The sequence below is a fragment of the Triplophysa dalaica genome, chromosome 4 (genome assembly GCF_015846415.1).
Source record: "Triplophysa dalaica isolate WHDGS20190420 chromosome 4, ASM1584641v1, whole genome shotgun sequence".
In the NCBI taxonomy this organism is placed as follows: domain Eukaryota; kingdom Metazoa; phylum Chordata; class Actinopteri; order Cypriniformes; family Nemacheilidae; genus Triplophysa; species Triplophysa dalaica.
In genome coordinates, this window is record NC_079545.1 from 22,770,605 (window position 1) to 22,795,567 (window position 24,963).

At 37.1% G+C, this 24,963-nt stretch overlaps 2 protein-coding genes across 4 annotated transcripts; both read left to right on the forward strand.

Annotated features, from left to right (window-relative positions):
* The first annotated feature begins 3,849 nt into the window (after positions 1 to 3,849).
* Positions 3,850 to 6,234, forward strand: nccrp1 (P1, F-box associated domain containing). The gene is made up of 6 exons (XM_056746293.1): positions 3,850 to 4,042; positions 4,626 to 4,712; positions 4,893 to 4,989; positions 5,192 to 5,287; positions 5,446 to 5,584; positions 5,682 to 6,234. The coding sequence occupies exons 1-6, from the start codon at positions 3,898 to 3,900 to the stop codon at positions 5,823 to 5,825; spliced, it is 708 nt and encodes a 235-aa protein (XP_056602271.1). The 5' UTR covers positions 3,850 to 3,897; the 3' UTR covers positions 5,826 to 6,234.
* Positions 6,235 to 6,634: 400 nt separating this feature from the next.
* On the forward strand, positions 6,635 to 24,900 carry slc8a2a (solute carrier family 8 member 2a). 3 transcript variants are annotated; one of them, XM_056745775.1, is made up of 15 exons: positions 6,635 to 6,780; positions 8,084 to 8,181; positions 9,298 to 9,449; positions 12,948 to 13,294; positions 13,483 to 13,620; positions 14,037 to 14,264; positions 16,384 to 16,638; positions 17,366 to 17,809; positions 18,507 to 18,856; positions 20,089 to 20,192; positions 20,824 to 20,936; positions 21,218 to 21,256; positions 23,463 to 23,562; positions 23,682 to 23,951; positions 24,028 to 24,900. In XM_056745775.1, the coding sequence occupies exons 4-15, from the start codon at positions 12,986 to 12,988 to the stop codon at positions 24,402 to 24,404; spliced, it is 2,727 nt and encodes a 908-aa protein (XP_056601753.1). In that variant the 5' UTR covers positions 6,635 to 6,780; positions 8,084 to 8,181; positions 9,298 to 9,449; positions 12,948 to 12,985; the 3' UTR covers positions 24,405 to 24,900. The 3 variants fall into 3 exon arrangements, with proteins under 3 accessions (XP_056601753.1, XP_056601756.1, XP_056601755.1); XM_056745778.1 differs by lacking the exon at positions 21,218 to 21,256; XM_056745777.1 differs by lacking the exons at positions 6,635 to 6,780; positions 8,084 to 8,181; positions 9,298 to 9,449 and having other exon boundaries at positions 12,185 to 13,294.
* Positions 24,901 to 24,963: the final 63 nt, after the last annotated feature.

A 24,963-nucleotide genomic window follows, 5' to 3' on the forward strand; every position in this document is an offset into this window, starting at 1 on the left:
CATAATAAATGATCTTCACCAAACTGTTATATTTCTGAATCAGTTAGACATGAAGAAATGGTGTATGAGTCTCAACAATGTTGACAATCATTCACATTTATGCATTTGCCAGACGCTTTTATCCAAAGCGACTTACCTTGCAGTAACCTATACATTTATACTTAGGTATGTGCAATCCCCTGGGGTTGAACCCACAACCTTGCGTTGTTAACGCAATGCTCTTACTACTGAGCTACATGCGCTTACATGCACAGTCATAAGGTCGATTTTTTATGACGGACAAAAATATCAAAGGCAGTATGTAAATGTGATTGACCAAACGTGAGGTCGTATTTATTTTTGAATGTGCAGAAATTTCGTACACAAATAATCTGACTGTGGTTCAATTTTTCAGTGGTCTTTCACTGTATCTTAATGTTTGTGACTGCAGTCTAGCCAATTACATAAGGAGTGTATCATGTGTAAACTTGGCATGGGTTTTTTGAAATGTGATACTCACTAGGCCTATATTAATTTACAGTTCATTAGGTCTGGCACTCTGTGTTCCAGGAAGATTTATTCATTACACAAATTACTAAGGGAGATTTCTCTTTTAAGAAATAAAATACGTCTTATATTTTGTAATAATTTTATAAATATTAACATAGGTTTTATGATAATTCTTATTTTTATGTGTATTTATAAACGTACAATATTAAATAATTTAACAATTTGAGACAGATATTCGTTTCTTTCCCCAATAAATATGTTATACATTTATTAACACCCTAGTTTATATTTAAAGTTTCTTTCAGGCTGATACTCCAAAACCTAAATGTCCTAACTCCCAGACATATATAATGTCTATGGAGAGCACAACCAAGAAACCGTCTAGCGGCCATTTGCTGACAATGCAGTCAAACAAATCTGATCAAGATAGCAAATCTGTTCTGATAACAAAATAATTAATAATTAATCATTGAGTTTTGTTGCATATTGTCTTCTATGAATTTTCTTTTGGGTATTTGCCTGTACCCTGTTTGGGTATTTTGCCTGTCCTTCCAGTCCTGTCAATAGGCCTTATGTCCCACCGGTGTGTTTTTACAGTGTCCACTTGAGGCGCTGCTGTGTTTTTGAATAGGCTGTCGGAGTGAGGCATGTCGGTGAAATGGGCGTGTCTTAAGGTGGAGGCGTGCCGGAAGTTATTTTCAATTTGTCGCGTAAACTCTATAATGGCCTACATCTGAAGCCACTTTTTCACTGTGGTCTTTTTGTATCGAAGATTTTAAATATGAAACCAAGAATCTGCAGTTGATTTATAAAGATACCCATTTTAAATTTTAATTGGCCTAGACGTTAATCTAATATGTGAGTTCTCCGAGTCAAGAACAGATTGATGCCAGCAAATAAATCTAAAATTGGCCTCTGCCTCTAATATCTCTAAAGTGGTTAAATGATTAATAGTCTAGTTTTGGTTACATTTCATAATGGGCAATTGTGTGTCTGATGAAACTATTTGTTTCGAGACTAATAATTTTGACTGCGGTCAGAGTTTCATTTTCACAGCAGAATGTATTTAAGTAGTCTGTGTACTTTTGACTGAATTGTTTTTCCCTATTGTGCAAAGTACACTTTACAATAAAATGTGTTTTGTTTCATATTTTATTTGATTAAAATAATCACATCGGATTACCAAAACCATATTTAAAATGAAAACCAAAAGAAGCAAAATGGGGGATTCACATATTGGATCTTAACTATTTAGAAATACATTATGTTTAATGCACAGCTGATTAGTGTCACAAACAAAAGTGAATTACAATTATTATGTATTGTGTGGCACAAATGTCTCTAAAATAACACTTACAACTGCACTACTGTTTTAGTTCAAATTAATTAGCTTTCATTGGTGTCATGATAGAATAACAACATGTCATACTGTAATACATTTCTACCTTTTTAGAATAACTTTGATTTAGTATCTAGTATATGTAAGTTAAACAAAACATGCAGAAAATGACAGAAATACTCATAAAACATAACGACAACTGCTTATAGATGAGTAAAAGCTATTTAGTTTGGCCTACATTCTGTCATTTATTTCATTTTACATTTTTGGCATTTGGCAGACGCTTTTACCCAAAGCGACTTACATTGCTTTATCCTGTACATTTTACATACCTATTTGCAAACCCCTGGGATCGAACCCACAACCTTGCATTGTTAACTCTTGTTGCTCTTACCACTGAGCTACAGGAAAGCTTACCAACAGTGGAGCAAAAATAAAGACGTGATACATTTCATTTAAATGTGACCCTGGACAACAAAATCAGTCTTATGGGTCAATTTTTCGAAATTGAGATTTTTATATAATCGGAAAGCTGAATAAATAAGATTTATATTGATGTATGATTTGTTAGAATAGGACAATATTTGGCTGAGATAAACCGTTTAAACTCAAGAATCTGAGAGTACAAAAAAAAATGTTTTGAATATTGCCTTTGAAGTTGTTAATCAGAGCCACTGTAGCAGGCCATCCACTCAGAAAATGGATGGATGGATGGAATGATTTTTGACCTATAAGAAAAATCAATAATTTTGACCCATACAATGTATTTTTGTCTTTTACTAAAAATGTTCCCGTGCTACTTAAGACTGGTTTTGTTATCCAGGGTCACAAATATGATCACAAATTCACAAGTTTGAAACCTTTGCATTACACACCTCATGGGGATATATTTCCTGTTTAAAAGAAATGATGTATGTGTGTGGTAAAAGCTGATTGGTCAAAGCACAAGCAAGAAAGAGCACCTTTGACCAATAAGAAACCTTTCGGTCGCCCCCTACCTATAGACACGCCCCCACATTTCGCAGAGACCCCTACTAGGTCTAGCTCTGAAAGGAACTTTACAAGAAAACCAAATACAGCCAATCTAAACTAAAACATCTGTAGTACATAAAATAATTTAGGGGATCATGATTTCGGTGCTAGCAGGCTAAAGTTAGCATCTTACCAAATCGTCTATTCCACCTTTAAGCCCCCCTGGGCCTATTCTTTATTCAGTCCGTTGTATTTTATCTTTCAGTTTTTATTTCAAGCAAACAGTAGTAAAAGAAAAAACTATCTGAGATCTATCAGTGATTGATGGGGTTAGGGTTCAATATTTTAAGATTTAAAGAAGTTTTTAGTGAAGTTCATCCCCCTCTTTTACTTTCCTGATGCAGATGAATGAAGTAACCATTGAACAGGACCCTGAAATAGAAAAAATAACACACATGTATGCATTTTTCACAACACATAAAATCATACCATGCTTGGAAATGTATTTGTAAACATGCTAGTTAGACATGCATTTTGGGGGAGTAAAACCAAGTGGATTTTGGTAAAAACCTACTTTTACATCACAGGTATGGTCAGTATTTCAATTTCAGCATGCTGATAAGACATATGAAGAGTGACTCAATTTCTCATCTCAAATCATTATACATTTGTTTCTCTAACCATAAGCTACATGCCTGCACAATGGACTTTAAAGTTTTGCTGTCGGTGTTAAGGTGTTGTCATGGTAATGTTTTCATTATGGCTGGTGTCTACTGATCATGACTCATTGTACTGAGAAGAACATACCACAGAAATCCTGAAGAATTTAGTAAATCTGTAGTTTTGTGCATAAAAAAATATGAAGTTATGAACAGTCAGTTAAAATTCTCCCAATGTAGTCAACATTAAAACCATAATGAAATCCATATTAAAAGTAAAAAAGTGACTTTGCAGTGACTCAAACCACTTGGTCAAACGCAGGAGGATGGGCTTGTGAAATCTTGTAATGTGCTGAAATCTGTCCCTGGGCTGGGGTGGAGCACTTATAAAACACTTCCTAGTCTCTGCAGTAGGCGGACTGAGTCATTCGGTTTGACATGGCGGCTGAATGGAAACAGAAGTGCGATTCAGAGTGGGCTTTGGGGGCTCACGGTGTTCCTATTCCAGATAGCGTGGATTGGAAGTCGGTGTATGAGAAGAAGCCCTTTGAGCGGAACTTGCTCCAGAACCCTTCGCCTTACGGTAATGACGTCACACAGACAGCACGCGCTGGTCCACGTTGACTCACCCTTATTTTTTCTATCTAAGTATCATATCCAAAAATGTAAATTTTCTAATGGAATAAGGTCAATGGATTTATGTTAGGTCTTGGCACGCAAACTGGAGTGAAAGTTTGCGTGGCTTGTATTTATTTTATTGTTTTATGGTTGATAAATTGATGACATGTATGTATTGTTATGTTCTAAGCAATGAGTACTATAAAAAAAACATTGCATCACACTTGTAGATTGATACATAAGAAGACAAAGAGTACTCTTATTATGAAAATGCTTTGCATGTTTTTCGAGAGTTGTTTGTTTTACTTGTCAGTCGTTTCGATGCTTTATCGCCGTTAAGCGCTGCGAATTGTTATATTTAGTTTAGACAATTTAACTGTAAGAGTTTGTTGCAAAGAGCTTAAAACTTAAATTAAAATGTCACACGTGTTAACAACACAGTCCCTCTGGCTAACATTACGCGTGCAAGAGAATCCAAGCTGGAAAGGGAATTTGTATGTTTTGCTTTTATTGGGATTTAAAATATTTTTTTGTTGCTCGATGGCCAGGTGTGAATCACACCACATCCCCACCTGAACCTATTCTCACGGGAGAACGACCCCCTCCAGGCCAGCCACCCAGGTTTGAGCCAGATGGTGAGTCACTAAAAAAGTTGCTGTCTTTAACCCGTGATCCTCCCCTCCACATAAAGAATTTCACATCCATTGCCATTCTGAACTATTTATATAATAATTTATTAAACACTTTCATTATCGTTGCCCTAAAGTTACAAATGTTCACCCTTTAAAAGTGATATGTCTGAATTACAATCATAGGCGATTTCTCTGGCTGGAGCACTAGTACAGAGGTTTTGCCTTATGATACTAGTGGGATTCCTCCTGGGGTTGTGATCTGCCAGTTGCCTCAGTCCAGGTGAGTCCAGCTTGTGTAAGAAAAATGTTCATTGTTTCAACATCTGATAAAAGGCATTTAAAAGCATTTGTCATGTTCCTATGGATTCCAGTACTAAAGTGGATATTTTAGTTATTACCTTTTATAAATTGTTATGATTTTTATGCACAGAATGTTGCATTTGCCGTCATTTGACTTAAATTCTTGGCCTACGTGCATCTAGGTGGTTCTCTTTAGAGCAGCGTGTGGACCTGAAGGCAAAGGGTCTGTGGGACCAGCTGCTGGATGAGTTTCAGCCAGAGATAGTCATTGAAGACTGGTGAGTTTAAAGCGCAGATTCATATTTAAAGCTTTTGCTGTATATTTACCGTGTTAAATAGAGGTTAAAAATGACTCTCACCCACCTGTCAAAATACATTTTCGTTTTCTATACAGCTGTGTTCAAAGAATTAAATGATATCCCTTCTTTTGTATAAGGTATGAGGAAAGTCAGCTTCATAAATCAATTTATCTGCTTGACGTAAAGCTCTTGGGTGCTGATGGTAAGACGGTCATCAAAGAGCACACATGTAGCCCTGAAGAAGAACTGGAGTCTTATTCACACACCTGGAAAAAGGTAATGAAGCATTCATATTTATATGTGGATCCATATATTTATATCCATGTATTTCAATAGTCACATGCTTACATGATATGTCTGTGTTTGTGGGTAGGTCTCCCATGTATTCTCCAACTACGGGCCTGGGGTGAGGTACATTCACTTCCTCCACAGACTGAAGAACAAGTTCATGGTTGAATTGTTTAATACCAAGGTCACAGACAGCTCAGTTGTGATCAGAGTCACCAAATCTGTATAGATTTACGGCATCATGTTGAGGAAAATAGCCAACTAGATGATCCACAGATATATTAATTGAAGTTAGAATCACTGTTATCTGTTGTATTTCCTTGAAATGTTTTCATACATTCCCTTTAATTTCACGTGTGTCCAGCTTAAAGTATAATACAAAATTCTGTTTTACATTACATGACTAAAATATGAAAATATGAAACGAATTTCATCCATAATGACAGTGGACTATAGACAATCTTCATTATGTTGTATTTTTGGCCAGAAGATGGCGACATAGCTCGTGGGCAAGTCCTTGAACGCTTGCTACCTGTACCAAAATTACCATAGCCCTTATTTCTAACAAAGTATCATAGGTTCTAGAGTTTAATGAACCGAACTGTAATACATTAAAATGTAATCATATGTCAACATCATTTATTTTTGTCACTGAGTTTTTCTTATACTAAATTAAAAAAATGTTGTTACTGTGTTAAATTTGTAATGGTAAGAATTTCTTTTTAGAAGGGTCTAATTACGCAAATATTTTTTTATGGAACATTCACCTCTCTAATATCAATTTAAAGCTTATAAAAGGACCCTCTTACCTATTTCCTTTAAATGGTTATTAGTTTATCTTTTAGTGACACCTTGCATTGAAATCCCTACAAAGTTTTCGTTTTCCTAGGTGGTTCAACAGTTTGGCCTTTGTCCCATTTTATAGAGCGTATATATAGTGGCCAGTGCTCCGGTAGTTTAGGAACGAAAGGTTCTCATCCACCAATCATGCGTCAGGTTGAGCTGTTGCGCAGTCTATCGCGTGTTGCGCTCGAAGATGCGCGCATGTTAAGGATGCTCATGCAGTTCCGGAAAAAATACATTGACCACAAACACTGCGCGACCCTCAAATAGATTTGAAAAACTCTTTCCCAACGCCTGCCAATCATGTCTGTTCCAGTCTGAGTTCTTCTATAGACATTAAGGTAAGTTCTCTTCCATAGACATAATAGCGTGAAATATTGCCGGTTCTTTTGAAAGTTCTGTCAACTGATTTGCTGACTTGCACTGCATTTTTTAACAATGAGCATTCACCAGACAGGTGGCATAAATATGGGACACTTCCACAGTCCAACCACATTCACTGTAAACTCTTTCAATCGATAGCTTGGTTAACTTAAGACCTTAAAAGATCTTAAAACCTCGCTGTTTCTTAGCAGAACGTAGCTGTGGCGTTACGCAACAGCAGTTCGCGTTATGAGAAATAATAATAAGTTATTACGGTGTTTTATTATTGTATAATTGAGTCGAGAAAAACTTTATACTCAAGGGTCCTGTTGAGTTGGTGTTATCAGGTTCAGTATAATTATTAATGTAAACAAATATTGATATGCTATTTGATGAAGCATTAAAGATTTACGTGCTAAACCCCTGCCTGGACATTTCGATTAGCCCCCCCATAGTGAAACCAAAGGATCCCCTGAGATAAACTGCAGCCGCTCAATTTGAGCGCCTACTCTTGCATCTTGACATTGCGCAGTTGGCATCATCTGCCACTCACTGCCTGTGTGTTAAAAATAAAATCTTTCCGTATTTTCTTTCAATCTGCGCATTTGATTCCATATCAAAAGATGACCTTTGAGCTCGAACAAAAAACTTGAGAGTAGCCTATATGTAGGCTGACTATAGATATTGAAATTTGTTAAGGCACGTCCACAGTAGGCTATGTCGACGGTCTCACGCTTATAAAGTGACCAATTTCTTGAATTACGTAAAAGTCACGATTGTCTGGTGGACGTGTGCGGCCACAGTGAAACGGATTAAACGGTAACCCGTCTAGCTCGGTGTTGTCTTTCGAAATGGAAAAAGAAAGGGAATATTTAGTTACCATTCTGAATGGTCTAACGTGTGTAAATGTGTCCGAATAAGTAAATACTGCATATATAATTGTAATTTCGGTGTGATTTATTGAATTTCGATTTTTTTTTGTTACGATTGGGATCCAGAAAATGTGAGAACATTACTATTCTTTTTTATTTTAATTTATGAAAATTCTCAATAAGTGGAGCATTGCGTTAGTAGAACGGGGATACATGGGAATAATCACCTATAGCCTACCTTAAATGCCCTTAAAGTTGCTTTGGCTACAAGCGTCTTCCAAATGCATTAATGCAAGTGTAATGTTTTTTTCCGACCCCTTAAACACACCTTAATGTAATTTTCCTCAATAAAAATTCATCATTCACCCTCATGTCATTCAAAACCTCAATTTGACTCATTCCATTCTAGAACACAAAAGAAGATATTTTGAGATATATCTCTGAGGTCCATATAGTGGATGTCCACTCCAGTGTTGCTTGGTTATCATTCTTCAAAATATCTTGAGGGTGAGTAAATTGTGAAACAATTTTCATGTTGGATGAACGATTATCAATAAAATTTCTCATGAAAACATTAACTGGTTCCTACAATGTAAGAACCTGACTCATACACGCAGGTTAGTGGTTAAACTACCTATGATGAAGGGGCAGTTCTAAACGGTAAAGTATCTAGTCCAGTAAGAGACAGCAACATGAGACTCAGCGTGTGTTCACCATTGTAAACCATCCTTACACATACACATAACACAATCACAATCAAAGATGTTCTCAATTACACTTTTATAGTATGTCTACTACTATTTATAAAAGTCTAGTTGATAACATCCTCAACATACATCAACTACGGGATGATTTTCATGTATCCATTATCAAAACAATCACCAGGAAGAGTAAAAAAATCAGTCCAGTGCATTCTCTCCATCTCTTCTTTATTTTCCATTCTCTCTATGTCCTTAACACGCATGCTTATTCCTCTCCATCCAGGCTTGGAAGAGGGATGCATTTTGTTAAGTAGCCTTTTAGACACAGACATTTGTTCTGCTCTTTGGACAGGTAATGCCGTGTTTGCATTGCCTGTAGAACTTGATATGCTGGAAGTGATGTAATACTGAAATGGAGCTCTTTAAGGTTAATTTTCACTGGAGGAAATAAAGAGGAAAGGATTGTGCATAGCACTTAAGTGGTGGTGCATAAGCTACTTGCATTTAAGATATTGCATTTGTCGTTAAACTCAAATACACAAAATGTCTTTAAAATAACACATGACAAAATACTAAAGGATTCTATAATGTAATGTGTTTTTCTATACTGTGTTAAATCTGTTATTGTGGAAGAAGTGTATTTGTATTTTCGCTATAATCTTTTGAGTTTTGATCACTTTTTAGTGATGAGTATCAAAGAGAGCATTTCTAATGACCAAATATATATTTGTGAGTTTGACTGCATGTGTAGCCTCTGCTTTGATGTGGCTGTTAAATTTGTAAGTTAAATTCCTAGAAAAACATTTTACAGTGTTTATTGAGAGAAAAATGCACGTGCATGGCATGTATTTTGCGTCACCGCAACATCCTCTCACACAAACACACTCTTGACCCCCAGTTACTCTTTCTGTCTCTGTCTCAGAGGGTTATGATGAAAATGAAACTCTGTGGGTTCTGAGCTCAATCCCTGCAGCTGCTGCTGAAGTCTTGCCATCACAGAGAGCTCTACCTGAATCTGCCCTCCTGAGGTTATCCGAGTCCACCCTCCTCAAGACACCATCCCATGAGACACTAGTAAGTCACTTGAGATTGTTATGTCTTAGTGCTTCCTCAACCTCATTTGCATATTTTTATGTCTTGCCAGAACATGGAAACTTTAAAACAAATGTAAATGAAACCAATCTAAACTAAGTAATGCAACTGTGAGGTTGGCATTGTCATTCACTTAAAATGGTTTTATGCAACAAAATGTCTGGTCAATTTTCACACTATCAGAAATTTACATGCGTGTTTGTCGGACTAAATGTGATTTGCCTAATCGTTGTGTCTGTGCACGTGTGTCTGGTGTGTGTGTGTGCCGTGCTAAATATTGCATAACGGTTGTGTCGTGATGAGTGGCAGATGAAGTTGAGACTGCGGATCCTTCTAGAGTAACGCTGGCCAGGATGAGGGGCCACCGTAACACACACCACAAGACCTCAGCCCTCGGCCTCACCACTGCAGTCTGATGTTTGTTTCTCTGTTGCTTCAAAGATGCAGTCTGGTTTATTTGACTCTGTGTATCTGGGTTTTTCACCTATTGTTGCTGTCTAAGTAAAACCCTCATCTTCCCTTTTTAGTCTGACAGCAACTAATGCATGTCTGCTGTTCCAAGGGACTCTATCGATGTGCCTCATCTTTGTCTGTGAGGTGACCTGGCGGTCTCAGTTCGTTACATTTCAGTTATGTAAACATGCTCATGTATAAAACTGACACAGGTTCCAGGTCAAATGATCAGAGTCTCTGATCAGAGCACTTGATCTAAACCTGTCATTAGTTAAGCACCTGATCTTCAATCGATCTGCAACAAGTTAAATATTTAATGCATGGATGGAGACCATGAAAGCAAGAGTAGAGTTTCTCAGTCAAATGCTAATGTTAGTCTGTCAGTCACTTGCACTGTGTCAATCTGTACCTGGATACACGTGACTGTGTGTTTATTACTCAGTTGTTTGTTTAGACAAACATAAAGTTGTTAAAATTGATGTAACATTATTTGAACAAATTTCACTTTTTGCCTTTTAGCCTTTTTTATGACTGTCAGAAAAAAGTCCAAAATTTATATTTTTCAATTTGCTGGTACCCTTAAGGATTTTTCTACCTGTACAGATAAACAAAACATAAAATGTTGTATATTTTTAGGTACAGTTACAAGTTAGGGGTACGAAACTGGACCTTTACACAATAGGTCCTTATTATGGTCAAAATATGTATCCAGAAAGAAAATAACATTTTTTGTTTTGTATACCTGTAAAGGAAAGAACCCTTAAAGGTAAGATTCTTTGTACTTTTTTCTGACTGTGAATGTCACAAGCTTCTGTTTTTTTTTTGTTTGTGTGTTTGTTTTGACAGAAATACTAAAACTAAAAGATCTATATAACTTGATGCCTTAAAGGTTTTCCACTCATTTACTTTAACAATCCCTATTTTGTATTAGCCTATCCTACACTTTTGACCCAAAAGACACATTGTGAGAAAAGTAAATTCTCCCATATTGTCACTTTCTAAGTTGCTTCTCATTTTAACATGTAGTGCTGTTTTGTGTAGTGTGTGAAGATTACAGAATAACCTATATAACTGGGTGGGGTGTGTTATAGTGCAGGGGTTTTCAAACTTGTGGATTGCACAATGCGATAAGGTGGGTCATGCAAAGTTAGCTGGTTGTTGCGGTGAATGACACAAATACTGTTTAGTCCAATGACTAGCAATAAAAGTGGTTTTGAAATATTATACCAAAAAAACTAAACTTCATTCCTATGACAAGGAAAGTAAAAACTTCTCACTTCTGTGTTTCCCCATAGTGTGGTGGATCATGAGATAGATTATGCCCGTTTAAGTGGGTCACAAAATGAATTGTTTGGGAATTTTTGTTATAATGAAGAGAGACAGAAGAGAGAGCAGGACAAAAAAAACAAGATTATAGTGTAGTTGTACTGAAAGAAGATCGCAGATCTCAGCGTGTGTGGATATATACCTCCTTAGCAGGTGCCATTGCAGGAGACAGCAGGAACACTGTGTGCTAAGACCGTGTGTTGTTTTTGTATTATGCTTGTAGGCTCGAGTAGAGTTAATTGGTGATATTGCGGTTGATTGCAAAGAATTCTATTACTAATTGAAATTATAATGCAAGTTGATACTATGACTCTCTCTGTAATTGTTTGTGTGTGGATGCATTTCACAATAACTCAATTGTTCAATTTTGTCCTCCTGGTATTATGTACACAAGTTTGTGTAATCAGTATTGGCTGGCAAGTTTGATAGAGGAGAGAGAGAATGATAGAAGGTGTTAAATCACTTTACCTTGAACGACAGATCTTGCTCTTTTCCTCTGGACTTTCAGTAAATGCCTAATGTCCTGTTCCACAGTGTGACTGTTAGTAAGTTGGTCATTAAATGAAATAGTAAGTGTGCTATACGACATCATGGCTTTGATGTAAGTTTCTTGAACCGGTCTATTTATGCTCTAATGATAATTAGTTGACATGTAGATGCAAATCATTGAGAGTTAGTTGATAGTTACTTATAGTCAATATGACGTCTAAAGTGGAATATCCAAGACAAAAGTGTAACCCAATCTTTAACAACGACATATTTCAAATCACACTTTTTATAATAGAATTTCAGATCATTTAATTTATTGATTCAGCAAACCATTACAATCTAATATAAAAAATGTTTCACTGTTTATCGTCTTTGACTTCATCATCCTCCCATTATCTCTTCTCAAGCATCACTTTCATGTTTCCTAGAACGTAACCCCCTCTCTTTTCCTCATTCTGTCTCCCTCTGTCACTTTCTCTCTCTGGTGGTGGTAATCTTAACCACTAAAAGGTGCTAACTTCTATTAAGCTGTCAGAGCTCAGTGTGTAAACCAATCCGGCCAATCACTTATCAGCGGCACTGACAGACTGAAACAGTGTCATTGTGGTAACCAGAGACATACACACACACTCATGCACCAGCACACAAATATACACACATACCATGCACAAATTTCCACTCAAACACTGTACAGAATATACTGTACACTGATGAGGAGACATGCACAACTATTTTTTACGACTTGAAAGACATTTTTATGAATGCATACACACGTGTGCATATTTGTGGTGTAGGTATGATAGGTGGGTTATTTTTGGACAGTGGTGTAGAGTAGCACAGTAAAGCTGAAGTCCAGGTAACCATAGAAAGTGAAATATGACCACACCGTTCAGTCCAGCACATTACTCTCAATCTCTACCACACACACACACACACACACACACAGATATAAATAAAAGAGAAGGAATTTAAAAAGTAAATTGATACTGTTGTGTTAGATTTTGTGGCTGTGCTGTTATTGTTGCGCTATATTGCAGCTTACTCCCATTTATTTCATTATTTTTGTTTCATAAGGCAGCTTGCCAATTGTGCACCTATTGCGTCTAGTCTATTAACATACTTATACATAGTATGAAATGGATATGGATAATTGATCATTATTTGCTTGAAGTAACCCCATTCTCTGTTTCTTTTTGTGTCTCCCGTCATCAGGAGGAGAGACGTTCCTTTTGCCATACTCCTTCTTGGTCATGGCTCCTCCTCCTTGCCTCCACCTTCTCCTCCTGCTCTTCCTTCTTCTCCTCTCTACACAGGTGTACGCGGACAGCAGCATTCACGAGAACAGCAATAGGAGCGCAGATAGTCCCAAGAGATCCTGTGCTGATAAGGTCACATGTCAACCAGGGATTCTACTTCCTGTCTGGTTGCCGCTTGACCCCTCACTGGGTATGCAGACATTAAGAGCAGTCATCTACTTCTCAGCTCTACTCTACATGTTCCTGGGTGTGTCCATCATTGCTGACCGCTTCATGGCCGCCATTGAGGTCATCACCTCACAGGTGCGACGGCAGCTGTCTGAGTCCACTCCCATCAACTTCTTTTAATGACAAACCGTTGTTTTCAAACAGAATAAGTCAAGAGCGTAATAAATATTCATGCAAATGGTGGTTGGGTGGGCAATATGAAGTTTGGTTCATTCATAAGGATAATATAATATAAAGGTAGACACATGATTTGTATCTTACAGGAGAAAGAGGTGACTATGACAGGTGCGAATGGAGAGAAGACAGTAGTGACAGTTCGAATCTGGAATGAAACAGTCTCAAACCTCACACTTATGGCCATGGGTTCATCAGCACCTGAGATACTGCTTTCTGTGATAGAGGTACACACGCAACATTTCACAACACTATATTTTTTAAATGATGAAATTCTGTGTTGTCAAAATTGAAAGTTTTTAATCCTTTTTGGTTAGATATTTGCAAAACCCAGTGAAAAAGTGACAAACATAAAAGGTGACTCATAATAATGATTTATGGCAAAAAAATACGAAATATGGAGATGCAAGGATTCAGAAGGTCAGCAGAGATATGTGTATTAATGGTTTAATATTACATATAGTTCTCTCTTATATGTGTAACATATTCCATCTTTTAAGTTTCCTTTATGTAAGGCATTTCTATGCTGCAATTTAAATGAGGTGATTTTATTTCTTTCTGTATAGTGTTTAAAACTTTTTTTTAATCCTTATATGTCTCATTAACAAGTATTTTAATTGCACTGTTCTTGGCCTGTGTCTAGGTGTGTGGGCATGGTTTTCAGGCAGGAGAACTGGGTCCTGGCACTATAGTGGGCAGCGCAGCATTTAACATGTTTGTGATAATCGGCATCTGTGTGTTGATGATACCCGACGGAGAGGTGAGAAAGATTAAACATCTCAGAGTCTTCTTCATTACTGCGTCCTGGAGCATATTCGCATACATCTGGCTCTACCTCATCCTGGCAGTCATAAGCCCAGGTGTTGTACAGGTGAGTGTGTGTATTTGCCTAGAATTTGCTTAATCTAGTTTTAGCGTTTTATTCAACCAGATTCTTGAGGGCGGTTTCCAGGACAGGGGTTATCTTAAGACAGAACTAGGCTTTGGTTAAATTAGGATATTTAAGTCGTTTTTAATACATACTTTACAAAAAAATATTACTTTTTGGCATATTGAGACAAAATAATCGCACTGATATATTTTAAGATATGTCAGTGCAAGACACCTCTTACATTTAAATTAGTCTGGGACTAGGCTTAAGCCCTGTCTGGAAAACTGCCCCTTGTGGTCTTACTGCCTGCCATTTTTTTATTATTCAATCAAACATTTTTATTAAATATAATTTTAGTTTTGTAAAGAAACCACTATATTTGCATCATTAGTTTTGTCTACAGCATCTCAAATTTTTGACATTTAAGTATACAACTTCAGATTTTATATGTCTGTGAAACATTTTACTTAAAGATGGGGTAACATGCTATTTCATGCTTTCTGACTTCTTTACACTGTTAAACGTGCTGGCTTCTCATGCTTAACATGGTCGACTTGTTAAAAAACGTATAACGTATTATTTCTGTGTTCGATACACTCCCACAGCACTAAAACTTGCTTCAGAAAGTTGTTATTCCCTTTTATTGTGCATTCTCCCAAATGCCCAAGCATCATCCATCGAGCGAAAGACCACGCCCATGCAGTAGTGCGAGAAAAAGACCGCGCCCACGCGTCAACCAGCTAGCGTGAAAAAAGATCAGCACACCCACCTTTCGCAGCAGGTTTGGCAGTAACTTACTGTAGATTTAATGTACATTTTTGTTTAAGCACAAACTTACCAAGTTTATTTATTTTTCTTTCATAAAACAAGACTAAATATCTTGGGTAACTTTTCTTGTTATGTAAATTATAGGAAGTCTAAAATATTTTTAGGAAAAAATGCTTAGGAAGAATGTCACTTCTTGCTCATTTTGAATCTCAAAAGTCAAAGTGTTTTAATTTTGATAAAATGTATTTATCTAATTGGAAAGTATATTAAGTAGTAATTAAATCTACAGTAAGTTACTGGCAAACCTGCTGAAAAAACTACAGCAAAGTTTAGTGTGTGTTTGTTTGCTCACTGCATTTGGCTGATGAACGTTATATAAATGGTGGATATAAGGCTGGATTTGGAGATCGTTTGAAACGGATAGATGCGGCGGTCCAAGATGCGGAACATGAACATCACGCAGTGAGTCAAACTAAAGCTGTGTCCCAAATGAAAAACTGTACACTATGCACTTAAACTATGCACTTAACCATCTAGTATATGAATTTCAGAAGAGTAGTATCATCCTAAATGGAATACTAAATGGTTTTATACTAACCGGAAGTATATACATTTCCCGGACGAGCGCCAAGGACCTCAATCACAAGGCACAATGATGGTGAATAAAAAATCATTTAATGTGGTTTTCATCTGTTTTGCCCAGCACTACTTTAGTCATCATCAGATTGAAGCGTTTTCACTCTGCAAGAGAGTTTTGCTTGAGCAGCGTCTGACAGCCCCACCTCCCTTCCGCTGCATAAGCGAAACTGCAACCGCTGAGTGAGTGAAGTGTATACAGATCCACACTTCATATTTTCAGTCTAAAAAGTGCATCATCCGGGTACTAACGGTGCACTTATTTTTTGAGGATTTTCAATGTGAACGCACTACGCACACTATTTATACTACAAAATAGCGTAGAATAGTGCATAAGTGTGCAATTTGGGACGCACCTTGTGTCATATGTCTGCGTTTGTTGGCAATCGGCACGTAAAAAAAAAAAAAATGATTGGATAATGCAATGATGTATTGTGTGCTCGTGCTGTAGTTCCGTTCCCCTTGCCCGCCTCTAGCATCTTGTCTTTTTACGGAAGTAATCAAACTACTGTATCTCTCTTTTATAAATTTGATCAAACTAAATACTCTTTGAAGATACAAAGTATGCTCAAGATTTATATGACATTGACAGAAACTGCGTGTGTTACCCCATCTTTAAGTGAGCCTATAAGCTTTTCAACAACGGTTGATTGTATTTGAAAATTTTAAGTGAAATTAACCCTTTGTGTTTGTTTGTGTGTGTGTTGTCTGTGAGGTGTGGGAGGCAACGGTCACTCTGGCCTTCTTCCCTTTGTGTGTACTCATGGCGTGGATCGCTGACCGGCAGCTTCTCTTTTACAAATACATAACCAAACGTTACCGTGCCGACAAACGTCATGGTATCATTGTGGAGATGGAGGGCGACCTCGCACCCAGAGGCATTGATGCCATTATGGGGGAAAAATATCAAAACAGCAGTACCAGTGTTCATGTTGAGACAAATAAAGTACATGAACAGGACAGAGAGGAGGTGAGGGTGCAAGACAGAGAGACATTGTGAATATTATTGTGAAAAATTGTTCTGGTTTAAAATCTGTCAAGAAAATTTGTGATATATCTTCAAATGCCACACAAAAGTAAGGTAATTACCATAGAAATACACAGGGTACGGCCAAAATACCTTTAAGGCAATAAAATGCAATAAACACAAAAGTTGAAAGTATGGCCATAACATGTAAACATTACATATCTTTTAACCTTGATAAATGATTACTTATTAACAACTAAAGAACCTCAGCGTTAAAGCAATAGTTCACCCCAAACGTAACATTTTATCATACCATACCTTTATGACTTTCTTTCTTCCACAGAACACAAAATAAGATATTTTTGAAGAATGTTGGTAACCTAGCGGTACCATTTTGACATTGGTTTTGTATCCATACAATAGAAATCAATGTGAACCATTCTTCAAAATATCTTTTTTTGTGTTTTGCAGAAGAAGGAAACTCAAACAGGTTTAAAATGACAAAAGGGTGAGTAAATGATGACAACTAACTTCTGTATGATAGGTCCAAGAACATAAGAGAGGAGTTTTGTTTGCTTAAACTGCAAACATTCAGAAAAACGTATGCCTAAGATTACACTGTTGAGAATGTATGTGCTTTAACAAAGAATAGAGCAAGTAGAGCTTAAAAATAATAATAAATTGAATAGGCCATTAAAATGAGATTATTCCATATTGCCTGTGTTTGTAGGTGATCCGCATGCTGAAGGAACTGAGACAGAAGCATCCAGACAAAGATCTGGACCAGCTTATCGAGATGGCAAACTACAGCACCATGCAGAAACAGCACAAGAGCCGAGCCTTCTACAGGGTGCAGGCCACACGCATGATGATCGGTGCGGGAAATGTACTAAAGAAACATGCCGCAGCTGGACAGGCGAAGAAAGCAGCCGCTGGTTTAGCTGAGGATGATCTTGCCACCTGCGCTCACATCGCATTTGAGCAGGCGCAGTATAAGTGCAGTGAGAACTGTGGGAGCATCAGTCTGTGGGTCTGCCTGCGGGGGGGAACAGGCACCAGAACGTTTAATGTCGATTACAGGACGGAGAACGGGTCAGCAAGTGCTGGGGCAGATTATGATTATTGTGAGGGAATCCTGGTGTTTCTGCCTGGAGATACACGCAAAGAAATAAAGGTGAGAGAGGTGGAAACATGTTTATTTCAGAGTCAGAGTGCTTTCTATACGAAATTGATTGAACGTTTAGTCCGTTCTGTTCAATGAAACGGATTCTCAGACTGAACCAAAATGAAACCATTGAACTGATTGTGGAGTGATACATCAGTTAAGTAGAATGTCGTTGTGTTAGATCAGAATAGACTCAAGCTGGAAATGAGTAAATCATTTATTATTTAGATTAACCTAAGTATACAGTGTTTTAAAGGATTGTTGTCTTAAAGGCATGTTTTTGTGTTCTCTGAAATTGTATTGATTAATTTTTCTATTTTAAAATGTTTACTAATTCATCACATTTCCTCTCATATAGATCAACATTAATTTTTTATGTACTACTGTTTCAAATGAATCTCTTCAAGCCTGTCTCTTGTTTCGAACAAATTGTGCTGGTGCTAAGGGTAACATTTTAGAGTGTTGTTCTAAGTCACACATTTTAGAAGATAATGTGGTTAAAGTCCTGGTTACTGTTTAGCTTGCTGTTAAGAGTGGTGGTATTAAGGGCTATATTGTTGTCCATGTCCTTTAACCTATATCTTATACTCTGAATAAATTAAATAAGTCATGAAACAAAAGTGCAGAAATAAGCAAGAAATAACAAGTATATAAGCTGAGTATGATTATTAAAAAAAATTAAGGTGCCTGTATGTGTATTTTATAGGTGGGTATTATTGACGATGATGTGTTTGAAGATGATGAACACTTCTTTGTGCGTCTCTCAAACCTGCGAGAGGGAGAGGAGGGGGGAACCACTGATGCTGCCCGACTGGTTGAACCCTACGTTACCACAGTAACCATCCTGGATGATGACCATGCAGGGAGCTTCTCATTCGGTCGGAGGGAGCTCTGTGTGGGTGAATGCTCGGGTGTGGTGGAGGTGCCTGTGAACCGGACCACAGGTGTGCGAGGGACTGTGGTGATTCCGTATCACACGGAGGACGGTTCGGCACGACAGGGTGTTGACTATGAACACACACAAGGAGAGCTGGAGTTTACCAATGAACAGACTAGGTAAAAGATGAACAGTTTACCCTGTTTGTGTTATAATTATTTTTACACACAATTTGACAGAACTGCTTAACTAAAACTATGAGTATCGTTAAGTTAAATAAAAATAAACATGCCTTCAAAAAGTTGATAGGGAAAAACAAACAATATAGATATTTACCAACAATATTTAGCAGTTAATGTACATTTCATTCTTATTGGTTTAAAGCAGTTTAATTTAGCTAAATTGTTTTAAAAAATTGGAAATTTGACGATGCCCCCTTGTGGCCCGTGCTCCGGCCCCCGGCTTTAATGGGATAGTTCACCCCCCAAAAATTATAATTCTGTCATCATTTACTCACCATCAAGTTGTTTCTGTATAAATCTTTGTTCTGATCAACACAGATAAAAATATTTGGAAGAATGCTTATAACCAAACAGTGGACAAACTTGGACCCCATTCACTACTGCAGTAGGATAAATATTTATATTTTTTGTTCTGATGAACATAAAACAAATGTTTTGAAGAGTGTAGGACAGCAAATAGTTCTGGGGCACTTCTGACTACCATTGTCATTTTTCCTACATGGTGGTCAATGAGGTCCAAAAACTTTTGTTTAGCCTACAGGCAATTGTCCAACTATCTTTCTCTGTGTTCAACCCTTTAAAAACAACACATTTATAAAAATCTCCTTTTTTCTTTTGTAATTTTTGCTTTCTGAAATTTAAAATCTTAATACTAGGTAAATTGACTATATACATGTATTCTCATTGTTTTCGAAAAAGCACCACCAGAACTGTCTGCGCATGCATTTGTGTGATTGTTAATGTATGGGTCCCTCCAGGCCATATAAGGTGTCAGGTGTGTGGTGTTGTCTTGTGGTGTTACCACTTTAAACTGATTTTTTTTTTTAAATTAACACTGTACCTCGGCATGTAGTTAGTATTACATTCATTAATTTAGTGTGTTTATATAAAATGTGATGAGATTGAGAATGAAATCTGTGCTGTTTACTAAGCTGTAGAGAGGTAATACCGCAGCAGGGGTTTTTGGAGAGGAGAGCGAGTACACAAAGCTCCCTCAGTTCATCTGTGTCTATGTGCGTAGGTTAATAATTCATGCACTGTTTGTAAAGTATTCATGTAGACTCAACTCTGATGTGATTTAAATGCTGAGGTCTCCTTTAATATTTCAGAGGTAAAACCGAGAGGAAATGATTATTTGTCCTTTGCTCTTTGTATGTGTGTGTGTTTAGTAAGATGCTACAGGTGCGCATCATTAACATGCAGGAATTTGAGAAGCGAGAACATTTCTACATTGTCCTTGAAGAACCCAAATGGCTCAAGAGAGGCATCTCAGGTGTGTGTGCATATTTTAACCAAAGAGAAAAAAAGAGATCCATTATTCTGTTTCAGAGTATTTAAAAGAATCTGTGTTTGGGAGATTTATTTGAATGTATATTTTAATTTGTAACGGCTATTGAGATTAGAAATAGCCGTCTCACCACGCATTTCTATGACCAGTGTCCCGTTTCAGATCAATAACAGCACAACAGGGGACAAACTAGACATGCGTCACTCACAGTAACAAGATCCAACTCAGCTACACACACACACACACTCTTCAGGCACACGTTTTGTTTATGTGAGCCAATATGTGTGAATGAAAATGAACGTTAAAGAGAAAATAAACACTAGGTTCATTAGTAAACAAATAAGTTACTTTCATTAATTTAACAATTAAACCGTTGCAAATAATACAGGCATCGCTTGCACTGACAAGAATAAACCACTTTTGACTGCTTGATTTGTTAAAAACAATGAATAAATGTATTTGTCTATTCGCATGCTGCAGATCTGTTGTTAAATCAGGGTAAGATGAGTTTGCCTTTTGCTGCATTTATTCTGTAGAGCACATCTCTTCGCATTAGTAAAGAAATCTAACTCCTGTCGCTTTTTTATGTATTAACTTTCTCTCACTATTTTCCCAGCCACTGCTGGTCCACAGCTGGACGTAGCCAGACGTATAGCAGAGAAAGGAAAGCCAATTCTGGGTGAAAACAGCAAGCTAGAGATCATTATAGAGGAGAGCATGACCTTCAAGGTAGACACGCATCATACCCCAAATATATGCTAAGTAATAAAGTATAATAAACTTTTTACCAGGATCTCATGTGAATTATTTACACTACTTTACATTATGCTTTATAAACAAAATGTTTTTATTTTTGTGAGTGGATTCATAATCAGTTCATAAATCTATTATAATACAGTAGATTGGAAAGCACTGGTATATGCATTGATGGCCACATAAAACATTGTGCCCATGTAAGCACATCACACATTAGCCTTAATTACATAAACTTTGATTCCTTCCCTATGTAGGTCCGACAGGGAATGGCCCCTAATGGAGTCTTAGATGTGGTATAGTGGCCCCTCCCCTCTGTGTGTAGTGTGCTTTGGAGTGATCCTTAATTTAAACTTTTAATCACTCATCTGTAAAATTACTGGACAATCTTTAAATGCATGAATACAATATTTTCAGATTTTCCAATTGATTGTTCCCTGACTGTGGGAACTGTGATTATACCAACCAATCGAGGACTGCAGAGATTACGTATTTTTGTAGGCAAACTGGAATTAAGCGCTGCACTGGTTCCCATGACCGAAAGCCGCATTTTTCCCAACAACATTCACAAGAAGAAAGGAAGATCACAAAAGATCAAATCTGTGATTTACAAAGGTTTAGGATGTTTACACATTTTGTCCATCAATATAATCTTTACAGATTAACACAACATGTGTAACTTATGAAGCCTAAATACAGAGGCAGAGGTAAAAAGCTAACTTGGATCTTTAAACTACACAACGGTCGCACGATATTAACGGCATCACCATGTCTCCCACAACTTTTTCAAACTTTATTAAAAACATTTTCCCTAGTTAGTTATTATTAGGGATGTAACGATTCACCTTGAGACGGTCGAAAATCGATTATAATGTGTGACCATTTAAATCGGTTGAGATGTGAACTGAATCGCAATACATTTTTTGAACAGCAGGGGCCGCCATATTCACTGCAAACATAAACGTGGACATGCTGATATGTCTTAAATGCAAAGAAATCCAAGAAAAACACGGACCGTATTAGTTTGTTTATATGAAATAGCCGTTTTCTATTATTAATTTGTTTTAAAATTGCAGTTTAGTTTTATTATTTGAAATAAAACATCATTTTATTATACAAAGAAACGTGAAGCATTTAAGAAATAATGCAAGTGAAGTTGTTCATTTCTTAATTGTTTCAACTCATTTTGTAAAAATAAATCGTGACTAAATCGCATCGTGTGATCAGAATCGTGAATCGCATCGTGAGCTGAGTGAATCGTTACATGCCTTGAAATTATTTCTCTGTGAATAAATCCCCTTCCACGTTTTTAGAGATTTGTGTCCATGTTGGATTATTTGTTAGATTTATGTGTGCAACTACGTCTTAAGTTCCCACCAGGTAGTCGCTGTTAGCCACATTTTAGCTAACCGACGTTTGTCCTTCTTTTTGAGGGTGTGGCTTAAAAGTGATTTCAACTTTAAATTAAAATTTGAAATAAAAAATAGTTATAGCAGTTTGATTGTACATTAATAATTATAAAAAAATCTAGAAACATTATTTTATTTTACTAAAAAAAATTATAAAAAAACCCCCTGAAAATTACAGACATACTTCGAAACAAGTTTTGTTTCAAATTTCAAGCTAATATCACAAAAAAATGGCTTCTGGGATAATCGTTAGACCAACAACTGCCACAAGGTGTCATATAGGCTCCAGTGGTTTACTACATACAAATTAAAACATATCATCATTATATATCAGAAGGACATACTTGAAGCTTTCCGATGATGTTGAGGTTTTTTGAGATTTATTTTGTGATTTACAATATATATAGATATATAGTTTGTCAGGATTTAAATGGAATTATATTGCATAACTTCAGTGTTCCACTGGAACGGTGAAATTTAGCAGCATTTAATAATTTTATGCTCACTCTTGTCATAAATGAATAAATTACAACTCTTACATAATTTATATTGTAAAACACTGGTCAAATATGTTATCCTGCCTTGATGCCCGATGACTCCTGAGATAGGCGCAGGCTCCCCATGACCCGAGGTAGTTCGGATAAGCGGTAGAAAATGGAATGGAATGGAATGGTCAAATATGTATCTTAAAGTCTTAGGGCTTTATAATGATATATAGTTGGTTATGATTGGATTAGATTTTAGTTGTGAAATATTAAATTGAACCTAGGTGTTCCAATATTGGAACAGTGACAGTTTAGACACGATAAAGGCAAAAAAATTAGTTTAACAAGCCGGTTAAACTGGTGTGTTTTATGTTATAGATCAAAACGTGAAAACATATTTTATTTCAGTCAATTTAGCAAAAAAACATTTAAAAAAACACTGAGTTTGGGACGATGGAACCAGAAGTGCAAAAATGCAAACTTGCATCAGGGGTTTGCAGAAATACATAATATCTCCGGTACTCTATGGGTCAAATTGATTGTCATAAACAGATCAATTTGTCATATAAAAATCACTAATCAATGCTCTGTTGTGTATTTTGTTTTAGAATACTGTAGATCGTCTGTTGAAGGATACTAATCTTGCAGAAGTAATTGGCACACACTCCTGGAGAGAGCAGTTCATCGAAGCAGTAACAGTCAGTGCAGGTAGAGTGAGACCGTATTTGTGTTTGCATTATGTATGTACATGTCAATGTTGTGTGGATAACCTTCAAGAGACAGGTCTTGACAATGTTTTATGGTTGCTTTTCTCTCCTCCCTCTTAGGAGAATGTGATGAAGAAGGAGGGGAGCCTCAGCCGCCATCTTGCTTTGATTATTTCATGCACGTGTTTTCTGTGTTCTGGAAGGTTCTGTTTGCCTTTGTTCCACCCACAGGGTACTGGAATGGCTGGGCCTGCTTTATTGTGTCCATTCTGGTTATCGGCATGCTAACTGCTGTCATCGGAGACTTGGCATCTCATTTTGGCTGCACGGTGGGACTTCGTGACACCGTCACGGCTGTGGTGTTTGTTGCCTTAGGAACTTCCATACCAGGTACGTGTGTGTTGTCATTTTTGTGTCATTATGTACAACCAAAAGCCTTTTACCAATCAAGCATCTAATTTTCTAGATACGTTTGCAAGTAAGGTTGCCGCTACACAGGATCAGTATGCAGATGCTTCTGTTGGAAACGTAACCGGTAGCAACGCCGTTAATGTCTTCCTTGGGATTGGTGTGGCCTGGTCCATTTCAGCCATTTACTGGGAGGTCAAAGGTCAGGTGTTTTACGTAGACCCTGGATCACTCGCCTTCTCCGTCACACTCTTTACCATCTTTGCCTTTATCAACATTGGTGTGCTGATGCTACGGCGACGGCCATCGGTGGGCGGAGAGCTGGGAGGGCCCAAAGTGCCGAAGATTCTGACAGGAATGTTGTTCATCGGATTGTGGCTTCTCTACATCACATTCTCCAGCCTTGAGGCCTACTGTCACATCACTGGCTTCTAAGGACATAGAAAGAATGAAACAAAGCTAACTTAGACTTGCTATGAACAAAAATGGCATACAGACGATGTTGTGAGAGAAATCATGGCGGTATTAACTATGTTTTCCATGGTAATCTGTACACAGTATGCACTGTTTGTTTACACAAAGACTGTAAGTTTGCAGCATTAATTGCACAAATGGGTGTGTTGGTGTCCAACAATGGTTTTAAAGACAATCAATGCATAATAGAGTTATTATGAAGTTGAACATTTTACTATGAGATTACATCATTCTACATTGGATGGAGGACACACTTCTTTATGCAGCACTTTTGATGAGGACTGTGTCATTTTATTGTCAATCACATGGAGTCATTTGTTTGGAAATCCTGTGATCATGTGCACTGTTGATGCCGCATAGGAGTGAACAAAAGAAACAAGTGAGAATAGAAACTAAACTTGTTCTCACAGTTTCAATGATGAATATCAAGCACTGATGATGATTAGCCATTATGAAAGCCTGAAGTCTTGCATATCAAGTTGATCAAAGTAATACTGTGTATAATGTATTATTGTATAAT

Coding starts and splice junctions, on each gene's coding strand:
- slc8a2a (XM_056745775.1), top strand. CDS start 12,986: ATGGCTCCTCCTCCTTGCCTCCACCTTCTCCTCCTGCTCTTCCTTCTT. Junction 18,857..20,088: donor TTTACCAATGAACAGACTAG/GTAAAAGATGAA, acceptor GTGTGTGTTTAG/TAAGATGCTACAGGTGCGCA. Junction 20,937..21,217: donor AGGAGAGCATGACCTTCAAG/GTAGACACGCAT, acceptor TTCCCTATGTAG/GTCCGACAGGGAATGGCCCC.
- nccrp1 (XM_056746293.1), top strand. CDS start 3,898: ATGGCGGCTGAATGGAAACAGAAGTGCGATTCAGAGTGGGCTTTGGGG. Junction 4,990..5,191: donor TGCCAGTTGCCTCAGTCCAG/GTGAGTCCAGCT, acceptor ACGTGCATCTAG/GTGGTTCTCTTTAGAGCAGC. Junction 5,585..5,681: donor ATTCACACACCTGGAAAAAG/GTAATGAAGCAT, acceptor GTTTGTGGGTAG/GTCTCCCATGTATTCTCCAA.